Below are 26,588 nucleotides of genomic sequence, written 5' to 3' on the forward strand. Positions count from 1 at the left end.
ACCCAGTGCCTGCTTACCTTACCCTGTACCTGTTTGCATTCTCTTCCCCTCCTTATTGTTTTACTATGATTTTATTAGATTGTAAGCCTATGCGGCAGGGTCTTGCTATTTACTGTTTTACTCTGTACAGCACCATGTACATTGATGGTGCTATATAAATAAATAATAATAATAATAATAATAATAACATAGTTGGTGCCTCCCAAATACTGTGGGGAGGTCATTCCATAAGATGTGTCATAAGAAAGCCTCCATCTGACACATGTCTTAACTTTTGTGTCAGTAAATTAAAATGTAATGTGGGAATCCCAGATTTGTGTAAAACGCTGTTGTAGATGTTAGTTACTTAGGTAGTCAGAAACAGACATTGTGCCAGTCCTCCTTGCTGGCAAACAGTGCCAGTGAGCTGCATTTAAAATATGAGGCTTGTGCTTGGTGGGTGAAGTTCCTTCCCTGTCTTTGACTCTAGTTGATTCATGACTTCGAATGCATCACTTGTTTTGCTGTCTGCAAGGGTTTTTTTTTCCAAAAAAACAAAACAAAAAACCTTTACAGCTGCAAGAATTAGTGTCTTTTTAGAAAGCTGCTTCATAACCTAAGATCAAAAGCACTATTTAAATGCAGAGTAATAACCAATTTCTAAGGGATTAAACACCAAACGTGAAAAGGCCTTTTCTGGCTCAGGTACATTCAGGCAAACTGTACCTGCTGTGCAACTGAATGTATCAGGTTCATCATCCTAGAATATGTTTGTTGGGGTGATTAAATATCAGGATGTGTGGGCCGCTGTATTCAGTTAGTTTCCTTCAACTGGAAACAAAAATCAGGAGCATTGAAAAGGAGGGAATTGAGAACCAGATTAACCCTTAAGAAAGATTTGCAGTGAGTTCAAATAAGGTCTCCTATTTTGCAGAACTTTTTGCCCCTTGCCAAAAGAAGGACCTTGATTTGGTGATCTTTTAGGATCTGTGTTCCCACTGGTGAGATGTTAACCTCCTTTAAAGCAGGAGGCAATGTTTGGCAATTCCTCCCACTTTTAGCAAGTGCTTTACCAAAAGAGGGAGAGGAATGTACATCACACTTTTGTTAAAATGACAGTTGCCACGCTAAAGAGTGGGGAAGGGGTTGTGCTATCCATTGTTCATCATGGAAAGTGATTTTCTGGGATGGAGAGGACATGTTTTTCGTAGGAATTTCCCCATTTCTCCCAGGAACCAGCAATTTTCATACTGAAGATCAAACCAAATGAAAATTTGGAATAGCACAAGTTACATAGCTGTTTATTTACTTCATCTATGTCAACAAAAGTGTTAAATGAAACAATTGAACATAATAAAAACAACATTAGAAAAAGAACATATATAAAGCATCAGCAATGAGATCAATGAAAAGTTTGGTGGAATAAAAAAAAGTCTTTAGGGACTGCTTTAAGGCCACAAGAGGGAGGTCAAGTAGAATTCTCCAAGGTCTACTATTTAATATATTACGACACTCTGGCGGTTCCAGTGCATGTGGTGGGGCTCAGCTATTTATAGTGCCAGTATTTAAGCCTTTAAAGCCGTAAATGGTTTGGGTCCAGGTTACTTGAGGAACTGCCCTCACCCATATCAACCTGCCCATACTTAGGCATCAGAGGCCCTGCTTGAGTGCCGACCTGCAAGAGCAATTACAGTAGTGAGCATGACAGATAGGAACTTCTTGGTAGTGGTTCCCACTTGTGAAATTCTGTTCCAGTTCATGTCTGTCAGGTCTCATCATTACAGGCCTTCAAGCGGGGCCCCTAAAGACTCACCTGTTTACCTTGGCCTATAGTTGAGTTAGGATTCTACTGGTGCCATTGTTGTGCCTTGGTTTTCACTGTTAATTTTGATTTTATCATTATTTTTATTCTTGTTCTTAGCTTCCAATTCAAAAAACTTTTATTATGTTTTGTGACATCACATTTTGGGAAAGCTTGAGAAGTTCTTCCCTAAAAAACAGTTTGAAAACGTTTTAAATGATTAAATGCAGGCATTCATGCACACATTCTCAAATGATACATACATACATAATACTCGACAAGCAGTAAGTCCCCTACTCCCTTGTTTCTGAAGAGCAATAGCTCCATAAGTACAGTGAAAATGCTGTCATTAACACAGAGAGAATGGGGAAGCCCTTACTTACAATGGAGCTCTATGTGTGCATAAAAATTTTGGCGAATGTTGAATTACGACAAATGTCTTGACTAGTCCAAGTTAAAATCTTGAACTGTAGAAATCAGCAGTCAATGCACATAACTTTTAGCTCTCTTTACACCTATGGAATCCTATATTCTGTGATATTCAAGTTTTTACTGTTTTACTCTGTACAGCACCATGTACATTGATGGTGCTATATAAATAAATAAATAAATAAATAAATAATAATAATAATAATACTTAGTCTTAATACAAGGGGTAGGCTCATAGCATTTTATATGAGTTGGGGGGTTGGAGACTAAACAATACATGTGGATTTGAAAGATCAGCTACATTATTTAATTAATTAGGCTCTCTTTCATTTTTTTCCTTTATGAATTATACTTTGGGGAAAAGGTTTTTCCTGCTATGTGATGTCCTGCCACCCACTACTTCCTGTTTTAAGCAATGGCCTATCATGGGGGTGGGGGTACAGTGATGCGGAAATTACTATTAGGAAAGGGGACAAACATGGATATAGGAGTATTATAAACATTCAGGCCCCTCTCCTTGAGGCAGCCACAAAAGAAAAAAGCAGCTGAAAAATTCTGTTGCACAAGGTAGGCAAAGGAACTGAGGCAGTGAATTAATCTATTCCCTATTGTTTGTTTTTCTGGCAATCTGAGCTGGCTGCTTTGACATGCAAGGACACATAACGTTGTGTTCGGTTCCCTGCTGAGTTTGCTTTCTCACATGAAGGTGGCTCATGGACCAGAAGCTCCCGGCTCCCTCTTTGTTGATTTACTTCTCTACAAGCATATCTTTGTTATTTAATCTCCACACTGAGTGCTGCCCTGGAAGTTGCATGGTTAAGATCAGTGTCCCGATAAACCCTGAAACATGTTTTCCCCCATCAAACAAGCACTTTAAGATAATTGAGAAGCCTTGTAGATAGGCTTAGGAGGAATCTGGGGAGAGGCCCTCTGAGTGCAAAGAGTTATCATATTTGTAGCATTTGAGATAGAGAAATGGCATACTGTTTATCTTTTTAAGTGTTACAGGGCTTAGTTCTTAACTTGTCTTATTCTTGTGTAAATCAGAAAAATCAGTGACAATGATAAGAAAACAAACCATTGTATACCAAGATTTTTTTGCTGGTTAACGAACATCCATTTGTGCATGTTTTGTGGATTTTTAAAATAGATTAGCATAAAAATTCAGCCTAACCTGTGTCAGGAACAACCAGGGCTAGAATCAGGGACTTATAGACCAGTGTTCTACAATCCCTGTGGTAAGCCACATAAAATTGCAGATTGAAGAGTTTCCAGGCCCCAGCGGTCACTTTGTCCACCTAGACAGTAGCTCAGAGGTCTCCCCTGACATTGGTAGTACTGTAAAAGCTTTCGATCAACCTTGGGCTATGTCAGGGGCATGGCAGCATTCAGTTTAGCTTTGTTTGCTGTTCTTGGCAAACAAAGCTAAACTGTTCCTTTGCCTGCTAGATTTCCTTTGTGCCCTGATCCCAAGCATTCTTGCTTCTCAGCCTGCTGACTCTTTAGGCTGTCTTGCCATGTATACTCTTGGTGAGTGATGAACGTTGAATCTCCAATAAAATAGATTGATAGTTCCCCATCATCACTACCCTTTTAAACCAGACATCCAGATTGCTGGTCAGCTAATGCAGTCCCCAGTTAGTAGGTTTATTGTAGTATGAGCTATGGGCCCAATTCTCAAGTAACAACCCTGGGCTGTCATGCTGCACAGAAATGAGCAAGCATGCTGCCTCCCCACGCTGCTTCAGTTTGGCATCCAGTTTCTCAAACAATCCAGGTTGTTTGATGTAACGTCCAACCCAGGGTATTTCAGGAACAAACAATCCAGAGTTTGAACCCATAGTTTGTTGTTGGGTTAATTCCTGGGTTGTGGGTAGTACACTAGCAGAATCCCTATCCTGTCTAGGATTCCCAACATCAGACTCAGTCAAGTGCTGGATAAGTTACCTGACCAGGGAGATGATATCCATATAGATTGTGGCCCCACCCCTCAAGGCATGCTTGGTGCTGAAACCAGATACCCTGGTGCACATATTTGGGAGTGATTTACACCTCTTCCATGATCCAATTAGGTTTTTGTTACACAAGCCAGGTCAGCATACTCTTGCACCATCTCAAATGATGGCCTTTCCATTTACCGATCTGGAATTTATCAGCTACATTTTAAAGGACTACATGAATGTTGATGTGTAGTCATCTTTTCATGCACTAAAGTATTTTTAACCTTTTAAAAAATAGTTCCAAAATACTCTGATCATGGGAAAATGTGTGGGTCATCCTAGTCACTATTCAGCAGGTGCTCAGTCATATATTGTACACAAATTTACTGCAACAGTGTTGGTCATGCTTTTGATGGCTTATTTCAGCTTTTCCAGGGCAGGTATTGAAGTGCTATGAAACCTGCCAAATCAGTTTGTTCAAAGATCATGACTTAACAAAACAAAACAAAAAAAAACCAATTTGTGTACAATTGGCAATGACAGCTCTACAGTACCACCTCCAAGTCTTTGAAGAGTTATTTCCTGTACACATCCATGTATATACAGTGCTGAAGTTCAGCAGAAAGTACACGCTGAAGTGGTAAAATGCTTTATTTCTTGCTGAGAGGACTCCTACAGGAATGTCTGTTTCTGTATAAAATACATGGTATCTTGTTAGTATCTTCTTCTGGTTCCATTCTTCTAGTGAAATAATGGGTCTAGTAACTACCTCAGAGTGGCAGCTGATGAGAGCATATGGTTTTCCTTTTAATTTGTGAACAAATTAATTTCGCTGTGAAAAATCCCAGATTGATAACACAGTTGCTTGAAGTCTGAAAGCTTAGTGTTTATCCAAAAAGACAGATAATGAATGAATAGGAAGGAGCAGCCCAACTTCACAGGCTCACACACTAGAGAAGATGTTGGTGAAGTTTCTTCTGTTTTCAAATTAATAGGTCCTTAGTCTGTACGACTTATCTACCCACAGAGTTCATGGTTGGGAGCTATCTTCTATTTAAAGCGAAGGATCTTTGCTGAAATGAAATGCAAGTAATTACATTACTAAGGCTGCAGTTCTAAGTACACTTACTAGGGGATACATTTCATTGGTCACAGTGGGACATTTCAGTGATTTTGCCTAGGATCGGGCTGAAAATCTGTGAGACAATAAAGTCTGCAAGAGGATGTTGTGAGTTGAAGCTAACAGTTTGTAATCTTTAAATTGACATTATTGTCAATACCATTTTCATACCTCCATTCTGTTGTTCTGTGTTAAGAAGGCTCCAGAGTCTCCACATTAACCTTCGTTTCTTGTGCTTGTTCCTTGAAACGCAGAACAGTACTGATTGCCCACAGATTGTGCCTGCCTCTGTTGCACCAGTGTCAACAGGGGTTTCCCAGGACATTGCCATCACCCTGAGAAATGCTGCTTTTATAAAGGTAATGAAATATATAGGTATTGCAGAGAAGCAAGAATTAGATAAGCAGGTAGATTCTGCATTTGCACCAAGACGCAGAAAACAGAGACTGTTAATGGAATACTAATTTCAGATCATGTGAAATGAAGTTGATTTATCACTTGTCTTTTCTTCCTGCCATAATGACAGACATAGCCACCTTAATAGAAAGCAGTCACTTTGGCAAGTGGCTGGGTGGGCTTAAATAGAAAGAAGAAAATGTGCCTTGTATGCAGACGTTCTCTAGGGATCCTTTACATGTAATTCAAGAACCTTTTTGGTATTTATACAATAGATGGATTTATAATATTGTAAAACTTTCACTAGAACAGAATGCGTGGAGGGAAATCAACTTCATACATTTGAAGATTCCCCCCCCCCCCGCCCATATTCCACTCAGTGAACTTTGCAGGTGTGCAGTTCTCTCAGGAGAATGCACACTAAGCCATTTTCTTTGCAACACAATGAGCCCCATGAACGAGAAATAAAAAAAGAAGCTTGTTAAATGTAGCAAGTGGCAAAAATCAATACAAGAAAATTGAATCCAGACCATTAATTTGGACATAAGTTCTCTCTGCACACTAGGTTGGGGACATATGTTTTTTACATTTAAGAAAATATGTGTTCTGTGTGCTTCTCTGATGTAAGTTGTATCAGGCAAATCATTTTAGAATCATGGGTTCTAAAATATGTTTGAGATATGTTCGTGGGCCATTCTCAAGTATTCGTAGAGTAGAGACTAGTAATGGAAGGCATAGAAGAGTGCCTGAAAGCACTCTTCTTATAAGCCCATAAGAAGAATAACAGGACCCTTGTGCTCGGATAGAATGGGTTAGCCCAGTATTCACTCCTTCAGTGTCCAGGTCGGTGTACTTTAAGGCAATTTAGTAGCACAGGTTATTAACGAAGTACTTCATTCTCGGGGACAGCTGCTCTGTAGGGTGGATATTCTGAACATCCTATCTTAAGCTTCTTTGCTTCTGCTCATGGTCCCAGCTAGATGGACCACAGCTGGTTAATGTGCTTAATCGGAAAGTGCCTGATAAACTAATAAAGAGAAGAAAACATTTTGGTAAAAGCTAGCATTTAGAGAACTACCACATCTCACATGTTTTTAAACAATTGTGTGCTATTGCAGGTCTAATTTACATGTAGACCTGCCTGAAAAGCTTTTTCTCTAGTTGTAACTGTGCGTGTATATAGCCTTTCCCCCTTTTTTTGTTCAGAATAAAACAGTGTTTAAAAGGCTTCTTAAAGGGCCTTTATTGACAGTTTTTGAAGTCATTGCAGTACCCAACAGAGGAACTTAACAAAGGCTCAGTTTGCTTGCAATACCAGCAAAGAAAACTCTTTGTACTGTAGCTTTATTACAGTAGCTACCCTAAGGTCTGGCACTGGTAAATAAGGATGTGTCCCAACATTGTCAGCAAAAATGAAGAGGGGGGGGGGGGGAAACTGGCTTCCTCTGGGGTGCTGCAAGGTGACTACAGAGGAAGAAATTCTGTGAGTAACTTCAGAAGAGGTGGAATAAACAGGAAAGCTACTGAAGAACTTCATTTCCCAACTGACAAGTCCAGAAAACTATCTTACCGTCTGGCGTCCTCTCTGTAAATACAAGGGGAGATTAGTACACTTCTCTGAGGAAAACATACAGCCCATGATTGCTTTGCATATATGCACAAACACTCATAAGCAAAAGTCATTGGTTGAAATCACACATTTTTGAGCCTTTCAGTGATCTCTCATGAATCTTCCCCTGCTCAGTGAGTATTTAATAGTAACATTTACAAGTTATATTTTCCTACTTTAAATGTTACCATGATTCTTCCAGTTAATGTGAGAGAAGACGCCCCACTTTTTGCCAACCCCGGAGACTGGCCTATGCTGGTTTGTGACTATTTGGATGCAATCCCAACCATGTTCTGGTTGCTGACAGTCTAATAGTATGTAAATGTGTCCCTTTCCGCATTATCCTGAAACTAGGAAAACCTAGTCCAGCCATAATTTCAGGGTAACTGAGAATATAACTTGATTCATTGGGTTATTAGAATGTAGAAAAATACAGAAGGAAAATACACAAGGATGTGATACACAAGGCTTATTCTTGTTTCTACTGAAGAAATTTCCCCCTGTTTTCTCATTGTCTAGGAGATGCCTTTGGAATGTCACTTTGAAACTGATAGGATATTTGAGGCCCGATGGGTCAATGCATCTGCTGTTCAATGTAGCAATGTGCTGGTGAGTTGGTGGCTAATGGGTGTTTTTCATCTCTTCTATACTCTCCTTTGTATATATTAGTGATAGAGTTACAGACCATGTGCATGCTGTTTTATCCAGTCAGATTGTCCACCTCAAACTTCATTAAGGATCTAGTTCCATGAGCTCCACTATTATCATGATTACGTTAAATCCCAAGCCTTCTTATACATGAACATAAAGTAATGATGGGTCTTTTGTTCAACAGGGAAACTCCTGCTGGAATATGATTGCAAGAACCAATTGTTGTCATAGCTTTAAAGTGTTGCGAACGAGAAACATTTAAAATATTAAAGCTGGTCTTGCTTCCCTGGTTTCTGCACAGAGCGTGGGAAACACAGCCCTTGCTGCGAATTTTGTGTCCACATTGGGTTGGTTCTCTGTTGACGAGGCTTGATTAGCAAAGACAGAACAGTACTTTGGTTTGTCCTATCCTCATGGTTTCTCCTGCTGAAAATCTGAATCTCATATTCCAAGTAACATTTTGTTGTAATATAGAAATGTTTTTAATGTTGACAGCAATAATATGAATGTACTTTCTGCCACTATGGTTTGGTGTTTCAATAAATGGGTAACTCTTTTTTTACTTTCTTCATACAGCTTCACACTCCAGACAAAAGACATCTATTTCCGGTAAACCTTAAGTTGAAGGAAAAGCCTGATAGATTTATTGACAGTCCACAGATGATGACAGGTTTGCTTTAAGCATATTTTCACCTTTTTCTCAATTCAGAGGCCTATATTCATAGAGCATAGGTCTACAAATGGCTATTAGCCATAATACATGTATGAAACATCCATGTTCAGAACCACTACGTCACAAGATTCTGAAGGCATCACAGGATCACAAGATTCTGAAGGCAATCAACTAGGGAAGTTATCAACAACATACCACTGCTTGATACAGAATGTTGGACTACATGATCCTTTGCTTTGATTCAGAATTCTCATTGTAATAGGGCCCTAGATTGGTTGAAACCAAATTATTCGTCCACATCTCTCTTCTTCCTCCACCACCAACCATTTGATGATCACCTTCTGTACGATTTCATTTTGCTCTATCAGCATGTAATAGAAATATTTCCTAATTCCACATGCTATTGATTAATGGGATCCCCATATTTCAAGGGCAAAAGGCACAAAACTGAGAAGACAAGACAATTCTTTCACATTGTAATGAGAAAATACCAAGACAGTGAAACAAGGACAGGCAGAAATAAGAGAACTAAAGTGATTCCACTTGAGGAGGAAATGGTGAAATATATGCATGATGCCAAACATTGTGACAATCATTGTTTGTCATTGAAAACTGACATTGAAAACTGACAAAATAGATGGAGTCAGCGCTGCAAAGTTGCCTCCAATGTGGCTATCTAGAATTAGAAAAATGTAGCACACAAGTTTTTTTTTAAGTACTAAATTATGTTGCAATGGATATGAGTGCCCAGAACTTCTAGGAAATCTTTAGGACCACAGCCAAAATGCCTTCAGTTTGTTGTATGTCCGAACTCTTCTGTTTCTCTGTTGGATTTTAAATATGTGTCTGCAAGTGCCCTCCTAGGAGAAGGGCACTTGCAGACACAAAGTTATGCAAAATTATATATGCTTCCATCTTAGGATATGTTCTCGTCTTTTTTCCAGTGGAGATTTATAATTGTGCAACTGGAAGTGCTGACTGTTCTCAGTGTCTTGGGAGAGAAGATCTGGGTCATCAGTGCACTTGGAGTGAGAGTAGTTCTACTTGCAGACTAAACACTGAGTCCTTCCAGATACCAGGCATGTGCCCTCCTCCTGAGATTAGGAAGGTAAGACTTGACACAATACAAAAGAGGCACTCTGTTCAGCTTCATTCTGCCATAGAAACCTTAAAGAGCTGAAAGATTTGAAAGATTATTATCCCTGGGCAAAATTGAAAAATTTGTCATCCTTAACAGACAGGAACCTGCACTCTGGTCTTTACAGCAGATACATTGGGCTAGATTTAAATGATAGAATCAAGTATTGCTAATGCAAAAGGAAAAAACTAAGGAATTGCTTGTGAAGAATGAAAATCTTGCGCACAAACCTCAAATAGGATATCTCCTGAAACTTGATATGTAAGATGCTGCTGCTAATATTTTCATGACATTAATGAAAACTTGGTTCCATTAAAGCTGGCAGGAATTTTGCTTTTAGCTTAAATGAACCTGCATTTCATTCCTTCTATTTTAAAGAAGCCCAGTTTATTAAACTTACACGTATACGTAAGGGCCTGCACCTTCCAAACACTGGGTTTAATCCAACTATTGTACATAGTTGGTATAAAAATGCAATAAATAAATAAATAAATCCACTTCTAAATCCCATTTCAGTGGAAGAATTAACTGGAATTATAAACAAAGAGCGAGCCAGAAGGCTCTAATAGTAGATAGAATTTAAAAATGCCTAAGAACCACTTTACACAAAACAAATTGCCGACATGTAAATCTCTTTGGTCTAAATCAGAGTGCTGGACCCTCAGTCTGATCCAGCACGGCACTTCTTATATTCTTGCACGCAGGGACGTATATGATGAATGGCTATATTGCCATGTGAGTCAGCAATTGGTTCTTCCCAACACGTGCAGCTATAGTGAAATAGATCTGCATGCTCTTGTCACTAGTCACTATTTACATATGGGAATCACACAGTTTCCTTCACATATCTATATAGGAAATGGGTTTTGTGTGAAGCAACCCTAAAAATCAATAATGTGGGTAACCTAATGAAAATAGCTAATGAAACTGAGGGTGGATAGGTTCCTAATCCACATATAATCCAGTGGCTATTTTATTGTTAATATCTATAATCTTTTCCAGTATCCCAGGCCTGACAATGGAGAGGAAATGCTAAAGAGGGTGTCTCAGCTCCGCTGTATAGAAAACTTGTCCTCCTGCTCTCTGCCAAAAACAACTCGTGAAAACAAACCACAAAAATTAAGGTTACAAGAATGTCACGAGTTTGGGATGTGATTTCCTTTGCAGATAACTGTTCATTCAGTCCAAATCCTCCATTTCAAAAAACAAATAAGCTTTTCTTTAGTGTCTACAGTGTTGCCTTGGAGAGGAGGACAACTGTGACTCTATTGGAATGGCGCAGTGAGCTTAGTAAGGGGAAATTATCAGTCCTAAGCAGCTTGGTGGAAGAAGGAGCCTCCACTCTTGACCTTTTGGCCCTTGGCTTACGTCACATTATGTTGGCAACAGCTACAATAAATGGCAAGCTACAGCCTCTCTAACTGTACTCTGAGGAAGGAAAGCTGCTGTTCCTCTACAGCTTTCATTGGCTTTAATTTTTTTCAATAGGTTTGTTGCAATTTAAAAGGTCCTTTCTAAATCTAGAGCATTAAGCTAGACCAGATGTCCAATGAAATCAAAGTCGCTTTGTGGCTGACAGAAGAACAAACGGTGACAAAAGAAATCTCTCCTGAATACGCAATAAAATGCCATTGCAGCCTCTAGCCATAACATTAAAAAAAACAACCTGTAGTTCCACTGCAGCAGGGTTTGGATATCAGTGTTGAAACGAAAAACCTCAGAATAATAATTCGGCAGTCTTCTCTCCAAATCAGTACCAGGCCAGTATATAAAAAGGGAAGGAACTTAACATCTTATCATTTGTATTATTCATCGCGGTGATGTTTAAAGGGTGTAGTCCATAATTATGAATTGTACAAAGAAGTGTGGTGGTTCCATCCCAGCTCAAAGAAAAACCTACATCCCCCCGCCCTTTTCCAGTGGTCTATTCTTGTTATCCTAAACTGTGGTGCAAAGTTTTAAGTACTGATAGTTCTATTTTCAGCGATGCATGAAATTGTGTCTATATGGGACGAAAGGCAACATACATTTTTAAAACTGTTATGAGTCACAAAACTGAAACAGAATATGTTTCTTAAGCATATGGCTACTTGACTGCACCCAAAGACATTTGTTCTTCTGTAGAAGCAGCAGCATAAAATTCATGTTTATAATAATTAAAATGAATGTGTGTGTTTCCCCATGTCTTTGTTTTATCCCCCACCCTCATCAAGTTGTTTTTGAACTTGCAGATCGAGCCACTGAACGGACCCCTGGAAGGAGGAACTCTGGTCACAATACGAGGGAAAAATCTGGGCCGTAGATTCAGTGACGTCATTAATGCTGTCAAGATAGGCAATGTGAAATGTTCACCGCTCCAGAACAGATATATAGTCTCTGAGGAGTAAGTAACTCAAGCTGAATAATTTAAAAGCAAGCAAAAAGGGAAGGAGTTCTGATCATTTATTTTCCCTTTTTCTGATGATTGATCGTTTCCAGTGGTCTTTTCTTCAGAGATCAGTCATTTGATTGCTTGGTTTAAGTGTATGAATGTTTGTATAGATATGCATAAATACGCAAATGAAAAATAGAATGTTCAGTTATCCACTAGCCTCCTAGTTGATAATAGTATCTGCTCCTGTTTGCTTTCTTACCCAGTGAACCAAACTGACTCTGAGCTCATTTCCTTTAAAAAAAAAAAGCAGATTTTTCCATGATATTTATTGAAAACCATTCATATTTTTCCTCCCATGAGGAATTTACTCCACAGTAATAGATAATATAGCCATAACATGGGCTTAGAGCATTCTGAGCTTTCTTTTGTAGTTTGTATCCTTTGCAGAATGTTTCTGTCCAAGTATAATTGGAAAATTACCTCAGGTCCTGTCTGGTTTAGTTTTGTTTTTTAAGTCACACATACTTCCCCAGGGGGAAGTTACCATGAGATAAATTCTTGTTGTGAATGAAGACTGAATGACTGGCACTAACTGGCTTCCTAGTTAGCAGTTTGTACCAAGGATCTGATCTCCACAAAATTTCAAGCTAATCAAAACCTGCACAGCTGCTACCCGTGCTGTAGCTGTTTAGGGAACAACTGGGAAACTTCTTCAGTGCTGTCAAACCTTTCAGTAGCTTCATATTCACATACTTTTTGTAAAGTTATCTTCGTTATCATTGCTAGACATGCTTCAGAGACCAGCTGAAGTGATTGTCTGCAGCCTACTTTGGAATGAAATCATCCACAAACGCTTAGGAGAAATTCACAAGATAGTTTCTTATGGACATGGTACTAGCAGGCCACAAACCAAAGCCACCAAGATCAGTAGATCAAGCTATCCAGAATGACTGTGCCTTGAAGCATGCTGTTGATACAAATAACATAGCAGTATCTAATTTTGGAAGACATAGCCATGATGAATATAACAGTTATTAAGTATTGCTTTCTAGTTGAGAAAAAGGAGAAATTCATGGGCAAACCATTTTAAGGTCTCTCTGCACCAATTCCCCCCCCCCCCATGTGATTGTATGCCTGAACATACTGTGAATAGCTGGTATAGTGCACTTTTTATTCCAATTTCTGCCCCTGATTAATTTCCCAAGGAAGGGGTATTTCCAACCTTGCACAATGGTGGCATTATCCAACAGAAAGGCCTCCTGTCCCCATTTTAAATAATTCCTGGTATGCAAGGGTATAGAATTATCTATGTATGCCTTCAGCTCAGTGTTGTTGCTGTTTATGAATGAAATTATCCAAAAAGCAGTTTGTAGTCCCAAGAGGAAAATGCATGTCTGGACAAGAAATGTACAAAAGCAGCACCGGGACATTAAGGAACAAATCAAAATGCTAAGCATTAATTAAAGTACTATAACAGTTGTTGGTGCAGACATGCTTTATACATTTCAGATAAAGTTCCAGGCACAGGCTGGTCACAAGTTTAAATCACAGGATGAAATCTGTACATTTCATGAAAATAATGTAGAGTGGCAAGATATTCATGAGTCTTGTGTTTTTAGATCATATGAATTATATAGTCATTTGACCACAAAAATTTGGTAACAAATCGAATCACAAAGAGTTAGGCGGGTAGCCTTCTTGATTTGGGGAAAATGGGTATCCCCGAATTCCCTCCTGTTTTAGGTAGATTGGTGCATAGCTTTCAGGTGCAGTCCATCGTGAACAGGGAAGAGTTACTAAATAATTGTTCCAGAATAACTTGTGTACGCCTCCTTATAGAACTTTAACTCATAACATGCATCTGTTGTGATTTCCCGCCTCATGTGAATATTTGGATGTTGAAATGGCATCTGTGTATATGTATGATGAGTCATGATGGAATAGCATTGATGAGTCATTTACCTTGCAGTAGAAGAGAGCACTTCCTTTGATCATATTTTTTTTTGACATAACTGTTGTTTTTTAAGGAGAGCAAGGATTCCCTTCCCAAACATCTAAAATGCTTTGTGTCTTTAATACAAGGTTTCCACCTCCTTTGGATGGGATAGTCCTTACTTTTGTCAGAGTTCTACATGGTCTATGAGAATATCCTCTGCCTGGAAAGTGGCTTCACAACACCTTTCAAATATTATGTTAGAAGTAGCTCTGGCTCCTCTTATGATCTTAGTTTGAATCTGGAATGATGGTTTTCTTCAACTTAGCATTTGATTGAGCCACCAAGTCCATCACTGATTTTTAAGGTATATTTTTAAGGTATTGCTTGCAGTCAAGTCACATTTTCTTCTCAGTCATAATCTCTTTTTTACACAGAATTATATGCCAGACTGGAGAAGCTCCAGAAGAATTTTCCGATGTGGTGACAGTTAATCTGAGCAGAGAAGGAAAATCCAGAGAGCGATACTCTTATGTGGTAAGTCATATCTAGTTCTTGTTCAAGTTGTTAATCTTGAATTAGTCACTGGAAAGATCTCTTGCCTTCACTCGATATACACAAGGAAACATGAGCTAGGAATGTGTTAGCTAAGGCATTTTTTTCAACCATTTACTTGTCTTATCCATTAAATGCTAGAAACAATGTAAAGATTGTTTTAAAGAGATTCACACCTACCTAAGTGCTATACTACCAGTTGTAAATTTCAGGGCTGTACTGTTTAGAAAATAACCCTTTCCACGGATCTTTAAAATATACAGAGATGAATGCATAGGAATCCTCTTCTCTTTTGCTTAGAAGAAGCTCGTCCTGTCAGGGATGGAATTTTTTTATAGAAACACTAAGTCATCCACATACATATGATGCAATGTGTAAAATTAGAGTTCACAAAAATGTAATCTGCCATCAGGTCTGTTTTGGTGGTGATGGAGAAGTTAAAGAGGATGGGGGGGGGGAGGGTTAAATCTATTGATGGTGCTGAAGGAAATTACATCTCCCGGAAACACCTGCAGTACTTACATTCCAAATAGAGAAGCAAAGAGAAGAGGCTGTGGATTCATTTGGAAGCCTTGCTTTAATAATGGATGTAACATTCCTAGTCCTCTGCTCTGATCAGGAGACATTCAGGAGAACACAAGTGAAGGTACTCTCATTAACCCCAGAGGAAAAATATTCTTGAAACTTGTTTATTTTTCTAGACCACCACTTGCACAGCAACAATCACAAAACTGTGCAGATTACTGAAGCCAAAGTCCAGAATGTTCAGACTCTCATCTATACCAAGCATGATATTCCACTATGAAAGCAGTATGAAAGTGGTATATAAAAGGCAGGAGCCACACTACTGCTTTATAGCAGTATTGAAGTGCACTGCAGGATCTACACTACTGCTTTATAGTGGTACTGAAATGTACTGACAACTGTTGGGGCCCATGACACGTCTACACCAAGCAGGATATAACACTATGAAAGTGGTATGAAAGCGGTATATGGTATGTGTCAATTGTCAGTGCACTTCACTGACAATTGACACATACCCCAACAGTTGTCAGTGCACTTCAATACTGCTATAAAGCAGTAGTGTGGCTCCTGCCTTTTATATACTTCTTTCATACCGCTTTCATAGTGGAATATCCTGCTTGGTGTAGATGAGCCCTAAGTGTTTAAGAAGTAATGACTGGACAAGCATTGCAATCAGCTGTAGGCACTCCCTATGTCTCAGAAACCCCTACCTCGATCTTCATACTGTAAATAAGTAACGGGGCAAAAATTCTTCACGGGATCAAATTCTTATAAAGATATGCTTTCTTCTGTTAAGTATTTCACACAGTGACAATATTTGGCTTCATTGGGTATCTCCTTTTGAAGAAGGTTACCAAGTCTGTGAAAGTCTTAGTTGATAAAGAAATATTCATTAGTGATGTGACCTAAATCTCAGACTTAAGATTTTGCTTTCGGGTTCATAAATTCAAAACAACAAAACGGATCAAACAATTATATTTAGAAGACAGCTGTGTAGGGGGAAAGGACTATACTCTTTATTCCCAGCACATTTTATAGGTAGCTATAGGAATGAAAATGTACAAAAAATGGCATTATCAAAAATAATCCAAGAAAGGTAACAAATATTAGCCATGGGAAGGCAAATTAAATCACTTACAGGAGGGGTCTAACCTTCATGCCAGTATCAGGGTCTTGATCCAGATCTTCCCCTCTTCCTTCCTATGGCTGTTTTTCAATGAAGATGCAGGAAATCCTGTTAATCCTGACTAGTTTGAACCTTTTAATAGTGCAATCCGGTACATATCTATTTGGAAGTAAGTCCCATTGAGTTCTATGAAGCTTACTCCCAGGCAAATGGGTGTAGGATTGCAGCCTTATAAAGTACTTTACAGAGGATGTTTTTAATAAAAGGCAAAGTGCATTTTAAAAAGATTTAAAACATTCTGCTTATACCAGTACTTTTTTTTTTTTTTACAAAAAGCGCTCTTTCAAAGTTACAGTGTTACCATATATTATACCCTTCAGTGCTGAATGTTGCTGTGCAAGATCAAATGCAATGAAAAGGCAGTTGAATTCATTTCATAAAGCTCCAAAAGAAAAAGAACACCTATGGCATTTAATCATTTTTCCTCAAACATATTCCTTCAAAGTTCCAAGAAAGCTCATCTCCATTTTACTATCTTAGATATTCTTGTTATTACTATTACTTAAAAATCAAGGTAGTCAAAGTCTGCCAATCATACAGGCCTTAGCTAGACCTAGCAGAATGGAGGGGTGAAGATCTCGCAATTTCTTCATCGCGAGATCTCCCCCTCAGTTCACACACAGTGCGCCTGCCAATTTTTTTCTGGTTAAAGGGCCAGCAGCGCACGAACGCTCATGCGCAAAAGGTAAGTGATTTTTTAAAATAATTACTTTCCCCGCTCCACCCCACCCCACCCCAGCCCTGACAGGCACAGAGCTTCTGAGGAGTGCTGTGCCCCATGCGCAGGTCCCAGCTCCTCGCAAGGAATCATGAGGAGCCAGGACAAACTGTGGCGCCCGGACACATGTTCCGCGGTCTCGAACTCAGCCCAAGACCATGGAAAAACCGGGCCTAAAGGGTAGGGTGAGATCCCGGGGCAAGGGAGGGATCATCCCTCCCTGATCCCGGGATCCCCTGTGCGTCATGTGAACGCCCAGGGATGATCCCGGGTATCACCCTGGGATTTCACCCTGTCTAGCTGTGGCCACAGTGGTACAGAAATAAGAGAACTAAATTTAAAGTTTTTATTTCCAAATGATGGCAATGTTAGTCTATTGCAACAAAAACAACAGTCTTGTGATACTTTAAAGATTAACAAATTTATTCCGGCATCAACTTTTGTAGACTATAGCCAACTTCACCAGATGCATGGAGTGTTTACGGTTTATATATAGTACATATGGTGGAGGGCTGCTGGGAGAAAGGGTTGTAAACAATGAGGTCAGAAGGAAATTAAGCGGAGAAAGTGACAATCCCATTATTAACAGTGGTTATTTACAGTACAGTCGTTGCTGATAACACAAACATTGTGGCAGTCGGTAAGCTAATTAAACCTCCTGGTGATAGAATTAAATCTGTCAATGAATTTTAACTTGGCAATCTTTCGCTCAAATCTCCCTTTGAAGCTTCTTTGCTCCAAGGTGGCCACTTTAAGGTCAGTGACAGAGTGTCCTGGGAGGCTGAAGTGTCCCCTAAATGTTTTTTTTTTTTAATATTGCCATTTCTGATATTAGATTTGTGTCCGTTTATTATTTTCTGTAGATACTGCCCTGTTTGTCCTATGTAGAATGCAGAAGCGGCATATTTCACATTGGGAGATAAGCAAGGGAATAAACCCCTAAAGTTGTGACTGACATTATTAGCTCCAGTAACAGCGTCTCCAAAGTAGATATGGGGACAGATGTGGCATCTGCATTTGCTGCAAGTTTGAGCCCTATATTCCTGTCCTTGTTATGTGGCTTGTTGTTGATAGTAAGTAGCTGTTTCAGGTTCAGGCCTGCCACCCTAGGAGTCACATTGGCCAGGATGGGCCGTAGATCATTGATGATACGTTTGAGTGGTTTTAGCTGGGAACAGTGGGTGAGAAATAGTGTTATGTTGATTTCTGTTCTAAGTCTGCTCAGTAGTAGATTTTTTTCCTGGGTATCAGTGTTGCCTTATAAGTATGTTACTGCTTCAAAATCACTAGAGTGATTTTTTTTTTAATTATTTGAGCCCAGTTTTAAGACGGGGCAAAAATAATTAATTTTACAAGGTTCAAGGGACATTGTTTGAAAAGCAGCTATTGACAAAGTGGGAAGGGAATTGGTTCACATGTTTGTATTATATGCTGCTGTTCAGCCCATAAGTGTTGTCAGGGCAACTCATTTCAAATGCAATCAAACATGGAATATCGTAAAACAATAAAAACAGTAGATAAAACACCTTTAAAAAAAAAGTTGAAACTTGTTAAAAGGTTTTAAAGTCTAGGAAAATAAAAAGGTCTTTGGTGTCAAAATGATATTGGAATAGGTACCAGGTGAGCTTTCATGAGAAGACTATTCTACAGGCTGAGTTCCACCTTTCTGATTAAACCACCCACCAGCAGGACCTCTGCTTCTCGGGATTGAGCCTCAGTTTGTTGTCCCTCGTCCAGTTCATTGCTGTCCCAGACATCAGTTTGCACCTCTGTAGCCTCACCTGGTTCGGATGTAAAAAGAAAATAGGGTTGGGTGTCATTAGCCTATTGATAACACCTTAGTCCAAATTATATGCATATTTTCATTTGAACAGTTTAAAAATGACCTCATTTTGCAGTTTGCACCATTTCCAAGTAAATGTGGTTAGAATTATTTTCTTCATTTGCAAATCAACCATCTTGGTGTCTTCCTGAAGAATTATTGTGGTACCTTTGACAAACAAAATTTTCAGTAGTTGTGGTGTGTCTATATTGCTGAACTGTGCTGTTACTACAGACTAAGAAACTAATGAACATATCACCTTGATATTCTCCCTCTTTTATCTTCTTAGCTTCCAGTAGTGACGTTTATCTCTCCATCTGAAGGCCCTAAAGCAGGAGGTACAAGAGTAACCATAACTGGGAATAACCTCAGTGCAGGATCTGAGATCCGAGTTTTAGTTAATAGCACAAAAGAATGCACAGGCCTCAGGTAAGTACTGCCTTAGGTTGAACCATAATTCAGGTGTGAAGGCTGGAAATTATACTTTTCCTGAGAGAAAAAAAGAACAGTGAGAGTTTTGTTCAATGTCTTCTCCAAGACATTGAACAAAGAGCCTCGTTTGGTGCAGAGTGGTAAGCGGCAGTTACTGCAGCCGAAACTCTCCCCATGGTCTGAGTTCAATCCCAGCGGAAGCTGGTTCTCAGGCAGCCGGCTCAGGTCGACTCAGCCTTCTATCCTTCCGAGGTCGATAAAATGAGTACCCAGCTAGCTGGGCAAAAGGTAACTGTGACTGGGGAAGGCGATGGCAAACCACCCCCTACAAAGTCTACCAAGAAAACGTCAGCGAAAGCAGGCGTCCCTCTAGGAGTCAGCAATGACTCAAGTGCTTGCACAAGAGGTTCCTTTCCTTCCTTCCTTCTCCAAGGAAATATGAATTCCATGGTATGAAAAAAAATTATGCCAGTTAGAGACAGGGTTTGGGATAATGAGTATGTGGATCTTCCTGAATGTAGGATTTAGACTTACTCAAGGAGTTTTCAAAAGTATATCAGTTAGCTAGATAGCCATGTAATTTTACTATTTGTCCTGTGTATTTCTCTTTGACAGTAATACTAGCTGACATGTTCTAATAATGGCAAGTTCTATGTACAACAAGATATTACTTCATAATATCTGTAAATACCAGAGAAGTTTGTATCTGCAGAATGTTCAAATGATTTGAACTATTAAGATAGGGTGACCGTTTTTAGAAAGCAATATCTCAAACAGGCTGTCCTCCAATCTGAGCATTGTCAATACATTGAGAAAATGTAGGACAAGCACACACAGCATTGGGGTGAAAATCTGCCTGGGCCCATGACAGCAGCAGATGCCCCCGCGTCCAGCCCTCATGGGCCAAGGTGGACGTGCCAGGCCAGGCCCACACCCGACTGTTCTCAAGCTTTCAAGAGCTGTCGGCGCAGTTCCAACCTGACATTCTACACCCCCTTTGTTCTCCCCCTGCTGCATTAATGACGGCCACCATTAGCACAGGGGGGAGGGAATACACAATTTCCCCAGCCTTGGGGAAATTGCATTTTTCTCTTCTCCCCCACCCCCCTCCCGCCAATGGTGTCCTCAAATGCCCTATTAACAAGGCCTTTAAGGTGCCCATCAGTGGAGGGGAGGGGAGAAATGCGGTTTCCCCACGACTGGAGAAATCACGTATTTTTCCCCTCCACTCTAATGGCAGCAGCCACCATTAGAGTGGAAGGGGAAATACGGGATTTCCCCAGCCTTGAAGAAATCGCATCCCTGCCACACCAATTGGGGCCTTAAAGGCCCTCTTAACCTTTCATTAAAAGAGCCTTTACGTTCCTGATTGGAGTGTGGCCGGGGTTGGGAGGCAAAGCACACTTGATGGGGCTAACGTCATGCTGGGGGAATTGCGCACTTTTCGGAGGCCCTGGAAAGTGTGCTTTGCCGAGAGTTCAGGAGGCTCGTGCTGCCTCCTGAGAGCTTGGCAAAGCCCAGCTACTCAGAGCAGGGCCAGGCAAGCATGGCTTGGCAAACTATGCTCTGTTGGCCAAGTTTTAGGTTCCTGCTGTGGTCTGTGCATTCATTACAAAAGAGCTTTCTCGCATATCATGAGGTTCATGCCCCTGCTCTGCCATAGCTGAACAAAGCAGTTTATGATGCAGCACTGTCGTAAGTGGTTAAGGATTAAATCAACCCAAAGATCCATCTAGTCCAGCATATTCTGTTTCCGGTGTAGCCAGCAAGATGCCTCTGAGAAAAAGCATGGATGCAAAAGCGCTCCCCTGTTTGTCACCATAGTCTGGCCTACAAAGGGAAAGAGATTCCATTTAGTTATCATTGCTAATAGCGATTAATAAATTTGCTCCTTTTAAAGCCATCACCATATCTTGTGCAACTGGAATTCCGTAAGTTAATATAGGCATTATGTGAAGAAAGAAATGCTTTTGGTTTTCTGTCCCGAAGCTACTGTCAAATCAATTTCATTGGATGAGCCTGAGTTCTGTTATTATGTGAGAGGCAATAAATGTCTACTTGCTCTCACCACATCATTCATAATTTTATAATCTTCTGTCATGTACAAACCTTAAAATGAATAGCATGGATTCTAACTATAGATAACAGGGATCTTGCATTGTACAAAGCAACTTGTTGTGTCTTTTCTTTGTAGTCGCGCTGACACTATCATCACTTGTACCATGCCAAAAGTGGAGTTTACTGACGACGCAGAAGTCTGTATCCAGTTTGAAAATAAGTCTTGCATTGGTAATAATAGCAAGTTCCGGTACAAGAAAAACCCAAGTATAACAGATATCAATCCCAAAAAGAGTCATATCAGGTAAGATATCCTTCTCTGTGTAACTAGAAATAGTAAAAGGAATAGTAAAACTGGATTAGCGGGATTGGCCCCACAAAGACAAATGGTAAAAGGTGATCTAGGTTAGGACTGATACTGTGCTGAGGCTGGGATTGTAGCTAGTTTGCTGATGGAACAGTGTCAGCTAGTATCACTAAAATTCAAACTAATTGTGTGTGTGCTAATTTTATGCACTTCAAAGGATGTAGAAATTCAGGCCAAAGTCCACATAAGACTGTTTTTCTAGCTCTAACTGCACATACATTTTGCAATTTTGTATTCCAAAGAACTTGCAATGCCAACAGATTCATTCTTAGAATGTGTTGCTTTTGATTTCATTTCTTCCTGAAACCCTTGGGGCTCCTCTTCCTTTTTAATTTCTCCGTGAAATCTCTTCTCGCTTAGTACAGACTTGGAATATAACAATGTAATGTGAACAAAAAAATCTGAGAAATCAGCAAGTGCACCCAAAGCCCAACTTGCTCAGGAAGTGTATATTGCTACCAAGGCTAAGTGCCCTTATCTTATGCAATGCCCTTAGTGGAAATTGTGCCTTATGATCTCAAAGACCAGAACCAAATTACAATGTGTAGGGAAAACCTTTGCAAATGATTAGCGGTAACACATTCAGTTTTCATTGCTTGATGTGAAGTTTGTTATGTCTGTAACGAAGGACAGAACTGGGTCAAAAACACATAGCGACAGCTACGACGTGTAACAGCTTAAGCCAGGCCGGGGGGTGGGGGGGAATCAAGTTTAATATTGAAATAAATATTATCCTCCACGATGGTGTGTAAATCACACTGATACTGTAGCACAACCAAATTTATACCACAAGATTCTCACTGAACATCTCAGTTTTTTGTTTGTTTAAATCAGATGGATAATTAGATCTATCACGATTTTTCCACAATGATCAAATACCATTCAGAATGAAATTTCTTCAGGTAAGCCATAAACCTCAAACAGTGCCATAGAAAGCCTATGAATATGCATAACTGCAGCATAGTGAGGCTTTAGAGAGGCCTTAAATGACTCATAAAGCCTGTGCTTATAATAGCCCTGTATGTTAACACTCTGGCTTTGAGTGTCTTTTGGAAGCAAGGAGGGATAAATCACTATCTTCTTGAATTCCCTGATGAGCTACCTGATGCTGCAATATAATTAAAGCAAGTAGAACATGAAATGGTTGAACTAATGAAAGGCCACAAGCAGGTTAAAGTCTGGATGTAGGTTTTGGTAACCATTGGAGACAAGCCACTCCTCTTTTCTTCTCTCTGCACTGATGACATGTGCTAGAGTCATCTCATTATTTTCTTTAATTGATTTCGCATTGATGGTGCCACATTTAGCATTCCTCAGGCAGTTTGTCCTGGGAGTGGGGGAGAAACCTACCCTAACCTTTCACTGTTTAATAACAAGTATTTGAAAGGTCTAGGATTCAGTGCGACTACTTATTTCTGCTTTGCAATGAAGGGAATAAACATACTCAGACTGTGTCTACATTTAAGCTTATAGGTGAAGCCATTTGTTAATTTTTAGCTTGCTGGTCCCTGAAGTAAATTGTGTTTTTGAAGTCATTTTGTGCAAGCTAATGAAATGAGAGTCTTCATCTTGGTCCGAACTGTCAACCCCCAATCCCCCCACCCCCATCTTCCGGATATTCATAATTTAAAAAAGTATGTGTGGCATAATTTATTTATTACATTTATATCCAGCCTTTTTTATTCAAGGAACCCAAGGCAGTGTACATAATCCTCCTTCTCTCCATTTTATCCTCACAACAACAGTCTTGTGAGGTAGGTCAGGCTGATGGTCTGTGACTGGCCCAAAGTCACCAGTGAGCTTCCATTTGCCAAGTAAGGACTAGAATCCGGATCTCCTGGTTCCCAGTCCAACAGTCTGACCACTACACCATGCTGGTTCTCCATTTAATGTTTATCATTGAAGACAAGCCATGGGAGTGGGTGGTAACACTAATGTAATTCTATCTCCTCAACCTTCCTTTTGCTTTTTCCTAATCATGATGTCGTCTGGGTCCTATGTGCCTCCCCTTCTAGCCTTCGCGCCACAAAAAAAAGTCTTCAGTGAATCCAAATTATTTTTTAAATAGAACTTTCTGCTATCTCCTGCTGTGTGCAGGAGAAGCAGCATGATCAAAAGTGCCCAGTGAATGGCCCATGTGAACATTATTTACTTCCTCTTTTGGAAAGAGGAAGTAATGAGGGACAAAAGCAGGGCAGAGAAGAGACAGTAAGGAAACACGATTTTCCCCCATGTGATGACGCTCTTTGTCCCCATCTTAAGTGACAAAATGCCCCATTTCTCATCTGACCCCTTACTTTTTTGTTTCTTATCTTTGTTTAAAAGTGGAGGCAGAATCATCACAGTAGAAGGATATGGATTTTTGATGGCTCAGAATGTGTCCATGGTTGTTCACAGTATTGGGAAAGAACAAACGGTACGTCTTCATCAATGTAGCATGAGAAAGGATCGTGTGAAATTGGTAGAAGCATAAAATCAAATGGAATGGAGGACAAAGTAGAGCATATAGGTTTTTCATTGTAGTTGGAAATAATATGCATTCAGCATGTGTTAAAGCTTCTAGTGTAAGCTGCAGCCCTGTGCAGTTGAACGTTAACTGAGTGGTGTGGGTGCTGCTCTTTCCCACTTTGGTAATGTCTGTAGAATACTACAGTCGTCAAGGTGCTGTGGTTACTTCCCATGCCAGTGTTGCTCCAGGTAATGTTTGAATTGGCCTTAAGTACCATCGATGAGGCGAAGGATTCACAGCCATTATTTTCAACGTTCACATCAATCTGGTGTCCATTTTTCTATTTGTGAAATGTGTTAATTGCGAAGAGTTTGCAACTTTATTTATTTCTAATTTTCAGTTTGTGGCCTTTTGGAAAGTCTCTCTCCCATATCTAAAATTACTCTTCCTGGAACTACTACCATTCCAATCATGCTTCCCCTGGGAAGACTTAGCGCTCAGTCGCAGAGTCTGACTTACTGACATATGTAAGCTCATGTAGATACTTTCCCTCAGGTCAGATTACTTTACTTATTAAATTTCTGGACTGCCCTTCCTCCAAAGAAGTTGGGGTAGTATGCACACTCTTTTCTTCCCCCACCCCATTATCCTCACAACAATCCTGTGAGGTAGATTAAGCTGAAAGATGTGCCTGGCCCAAGGCCAGTGAGCTTGATGGCTGAACAGGGAGTGCCCGTCTAGGTCCAGCATACTAGCCACCACATCACACTGGCTCGCAATTAGTTAATGGTCTGGGGAGGATGAGCTTTGTCTGGGGTGCCCGTGCTGTCTCCTAGTGACACCCTGTGGTTTAGATTTTGTTAATTGAGCTATGGAAGTCTTATCATTGGGCTTTGTGGTCTTTTAGACCAAGGGAAGGCAATTTCTGGCCTACAAGTCTAATCCCACACAAAGATGTTGCCCATCAAGCTCATGGAGCCTTCCAGGATTTTTCCAAACTCCATCTCCTGGAGGAGTCCCTGTTATCATCTTCCATCTGTGATCAGAAATTGCAGCAGGGGGTGTGGGTGGGAAGGGACTACGACTGGGTGTTCCTTCCCCACTGAGGAAGCGGTTGTGCAAGTGAAGTGTCCAAGACTGAGCCAGGAGCTAGAGGAGTACTTCTCAAGCACCATTTCAGTCCTGACCACACCCGTGCAAGGATTTCCCCAAGTGATTGGGGAAGCCGCTGTACAGACAAAGATGCCTAACTTAGCCAGTGACTGAAAGAGCCCTTCTCCAGCCCTGGCTCAGTCAGGCGCTTTCACCTGTCTCGTGTCTTTTCCCCAATGGGAGAAGGCACAGGGCAGGTGAAGCCAGTTCCTGGTGGATGCTCACCAAGGACCAAATGATGTTAGGAGGCATGGGCATACCCCTTTTGACAGCCCTGTGGAGGGCTGGTTGGGGACATCCATCCCTCCACCCAGTTTTGGTTGCCTTCTCCTATTTTACACCATTCAAGCTATCATTTTCAGTTTGAAAATGAGGTATTTTTTCCAGTGAATGTCTTTGTATAACACTTCCATGATAAGGGTTTTTGACCATTTTCTTTTGCCAAAACTGCATTTTTGTTATTATTATGACACATATAGATCAAAGAGAGGTCACTAACATTTGCAAAATTGAGTTGTTTTGTCATTTACATTTTGAAATCAACAACCACTCTTGTTAGTAGCTGCTGAGGTTTGCCTTTTGTCTGTGTGAAACTTTGATGGTAAAATCTAGCCCAGTTTTTGGCCAATATAAATATTCAAATTGTTGTTGACTTTTTGCAACCTTTTTTATACATTGATATGATTTGAGTTCATCTGTATTTGATGCACGTGCTTTCTCCTGCTTTCAGAACTGTAAGGTTCACTCCAACACTGTGATTACCTGCCCCTCTCCAGCTGCCTCCAGCACCACCGGGAGCAAGCCAGCATCAGTGGACTTCTACATCAATGGGCGCCTCTACACGGATGACAGCTTATCCCCCATTGAACATCCTGAGGAGGTTATGCATATTAGCATGTTCCACTTGGAATACTACATGGATCCCCAGTTCTTCACAGCCAGGAAGGAGAAGTGGATCAAACATCACCCCGGAGAACCTTTGACACTAGTCATACATGTAAGAATGTGGTACACATGAGGCATACTGATTCCTTAAATGTTGGTGTTTTCCATAGGATCAGGTTATCTTTTTTTATTTAGAAGTTTTCAGTGGACTCTGAGGGCATATTGGTAGTCTGAGTTGGTGATGATGACAGTGGTGAAAAATTGTTGTAGAGGGTTGTAAGGTTTCTCAAATCGTGTTACAGTGAACTCCACTAAATTAAAAAAAAACACTATTTACATCTCTTTAAACATAATTGATATGATGCTGAAATGGAGCAGGAAAGCGAATGCCCCACA

General features: G+C 40.1%; 1 protein-coding gene across 1 annotated transcript in view; it reads left to right on the forward strand.

Annotated features, from left to right (window-relative positions):
- Window positions 1-26,588, forward strand: part of PLXND1 (plexin D1) — a 164,203-nt gene that overhangs the window by 81,095 nt on the left and 56,520 nt on the right. The window contains exons 10-19 of the mRNA XM_063121424.1: window positions 5,524-5,628; window positions 7,794-7,883; window positions 8,502-8,595; window positions 9,543-9,706; window positions 11,968-12,119; window positions 14,481-14,580; window positions 19,139-19,278; window positions 21,476-21,643; window positions 24,032-24,122; window positions 26,038-26,304. Coding sequence (XP_062977494.1) covers window positions 5,524-5,628; window positions 7,794-7,883; window positions 8,502-8,595; window positions 9,543-9,706; window positions 11,968-12,119; window positions 14,481-14,580; window positions 19,139-19,278; window positions 21,476-21,643; window positions 24,032-24,122; window positions 26,038-26,304 — 1,371 coding nt within the window. The remainder of the gene's footprint in view (window positions 1-5,523; window positions 5,629-7,793; window positions 7,884-8,501; window positions 8,596-9,542; window positions 9,707-11,967; window positions 12,120-14,480; window positions 14,581-19,138; window positions 19,279-21,475; window positions 21,644-24,031; window positions 24,123-26,037; window positions 26,305-26,588) is intronic.

This window comes from Elgaria multicarinata, chromosome 3 (assembly GCF_023053635.1).
Source record: "Elgaria multicarinata webbii isolate HBS135686 ecotype San Diego chromosome 3, rElgMul1.1.pri, whole genome shotgun sequence".
Taxonomy (NCBI): Eukaryota; Metazoa; Chordata; class Lepidosauria; order Squamata; family Anguidae; genus Elgaria; species Elgaria multicarinata.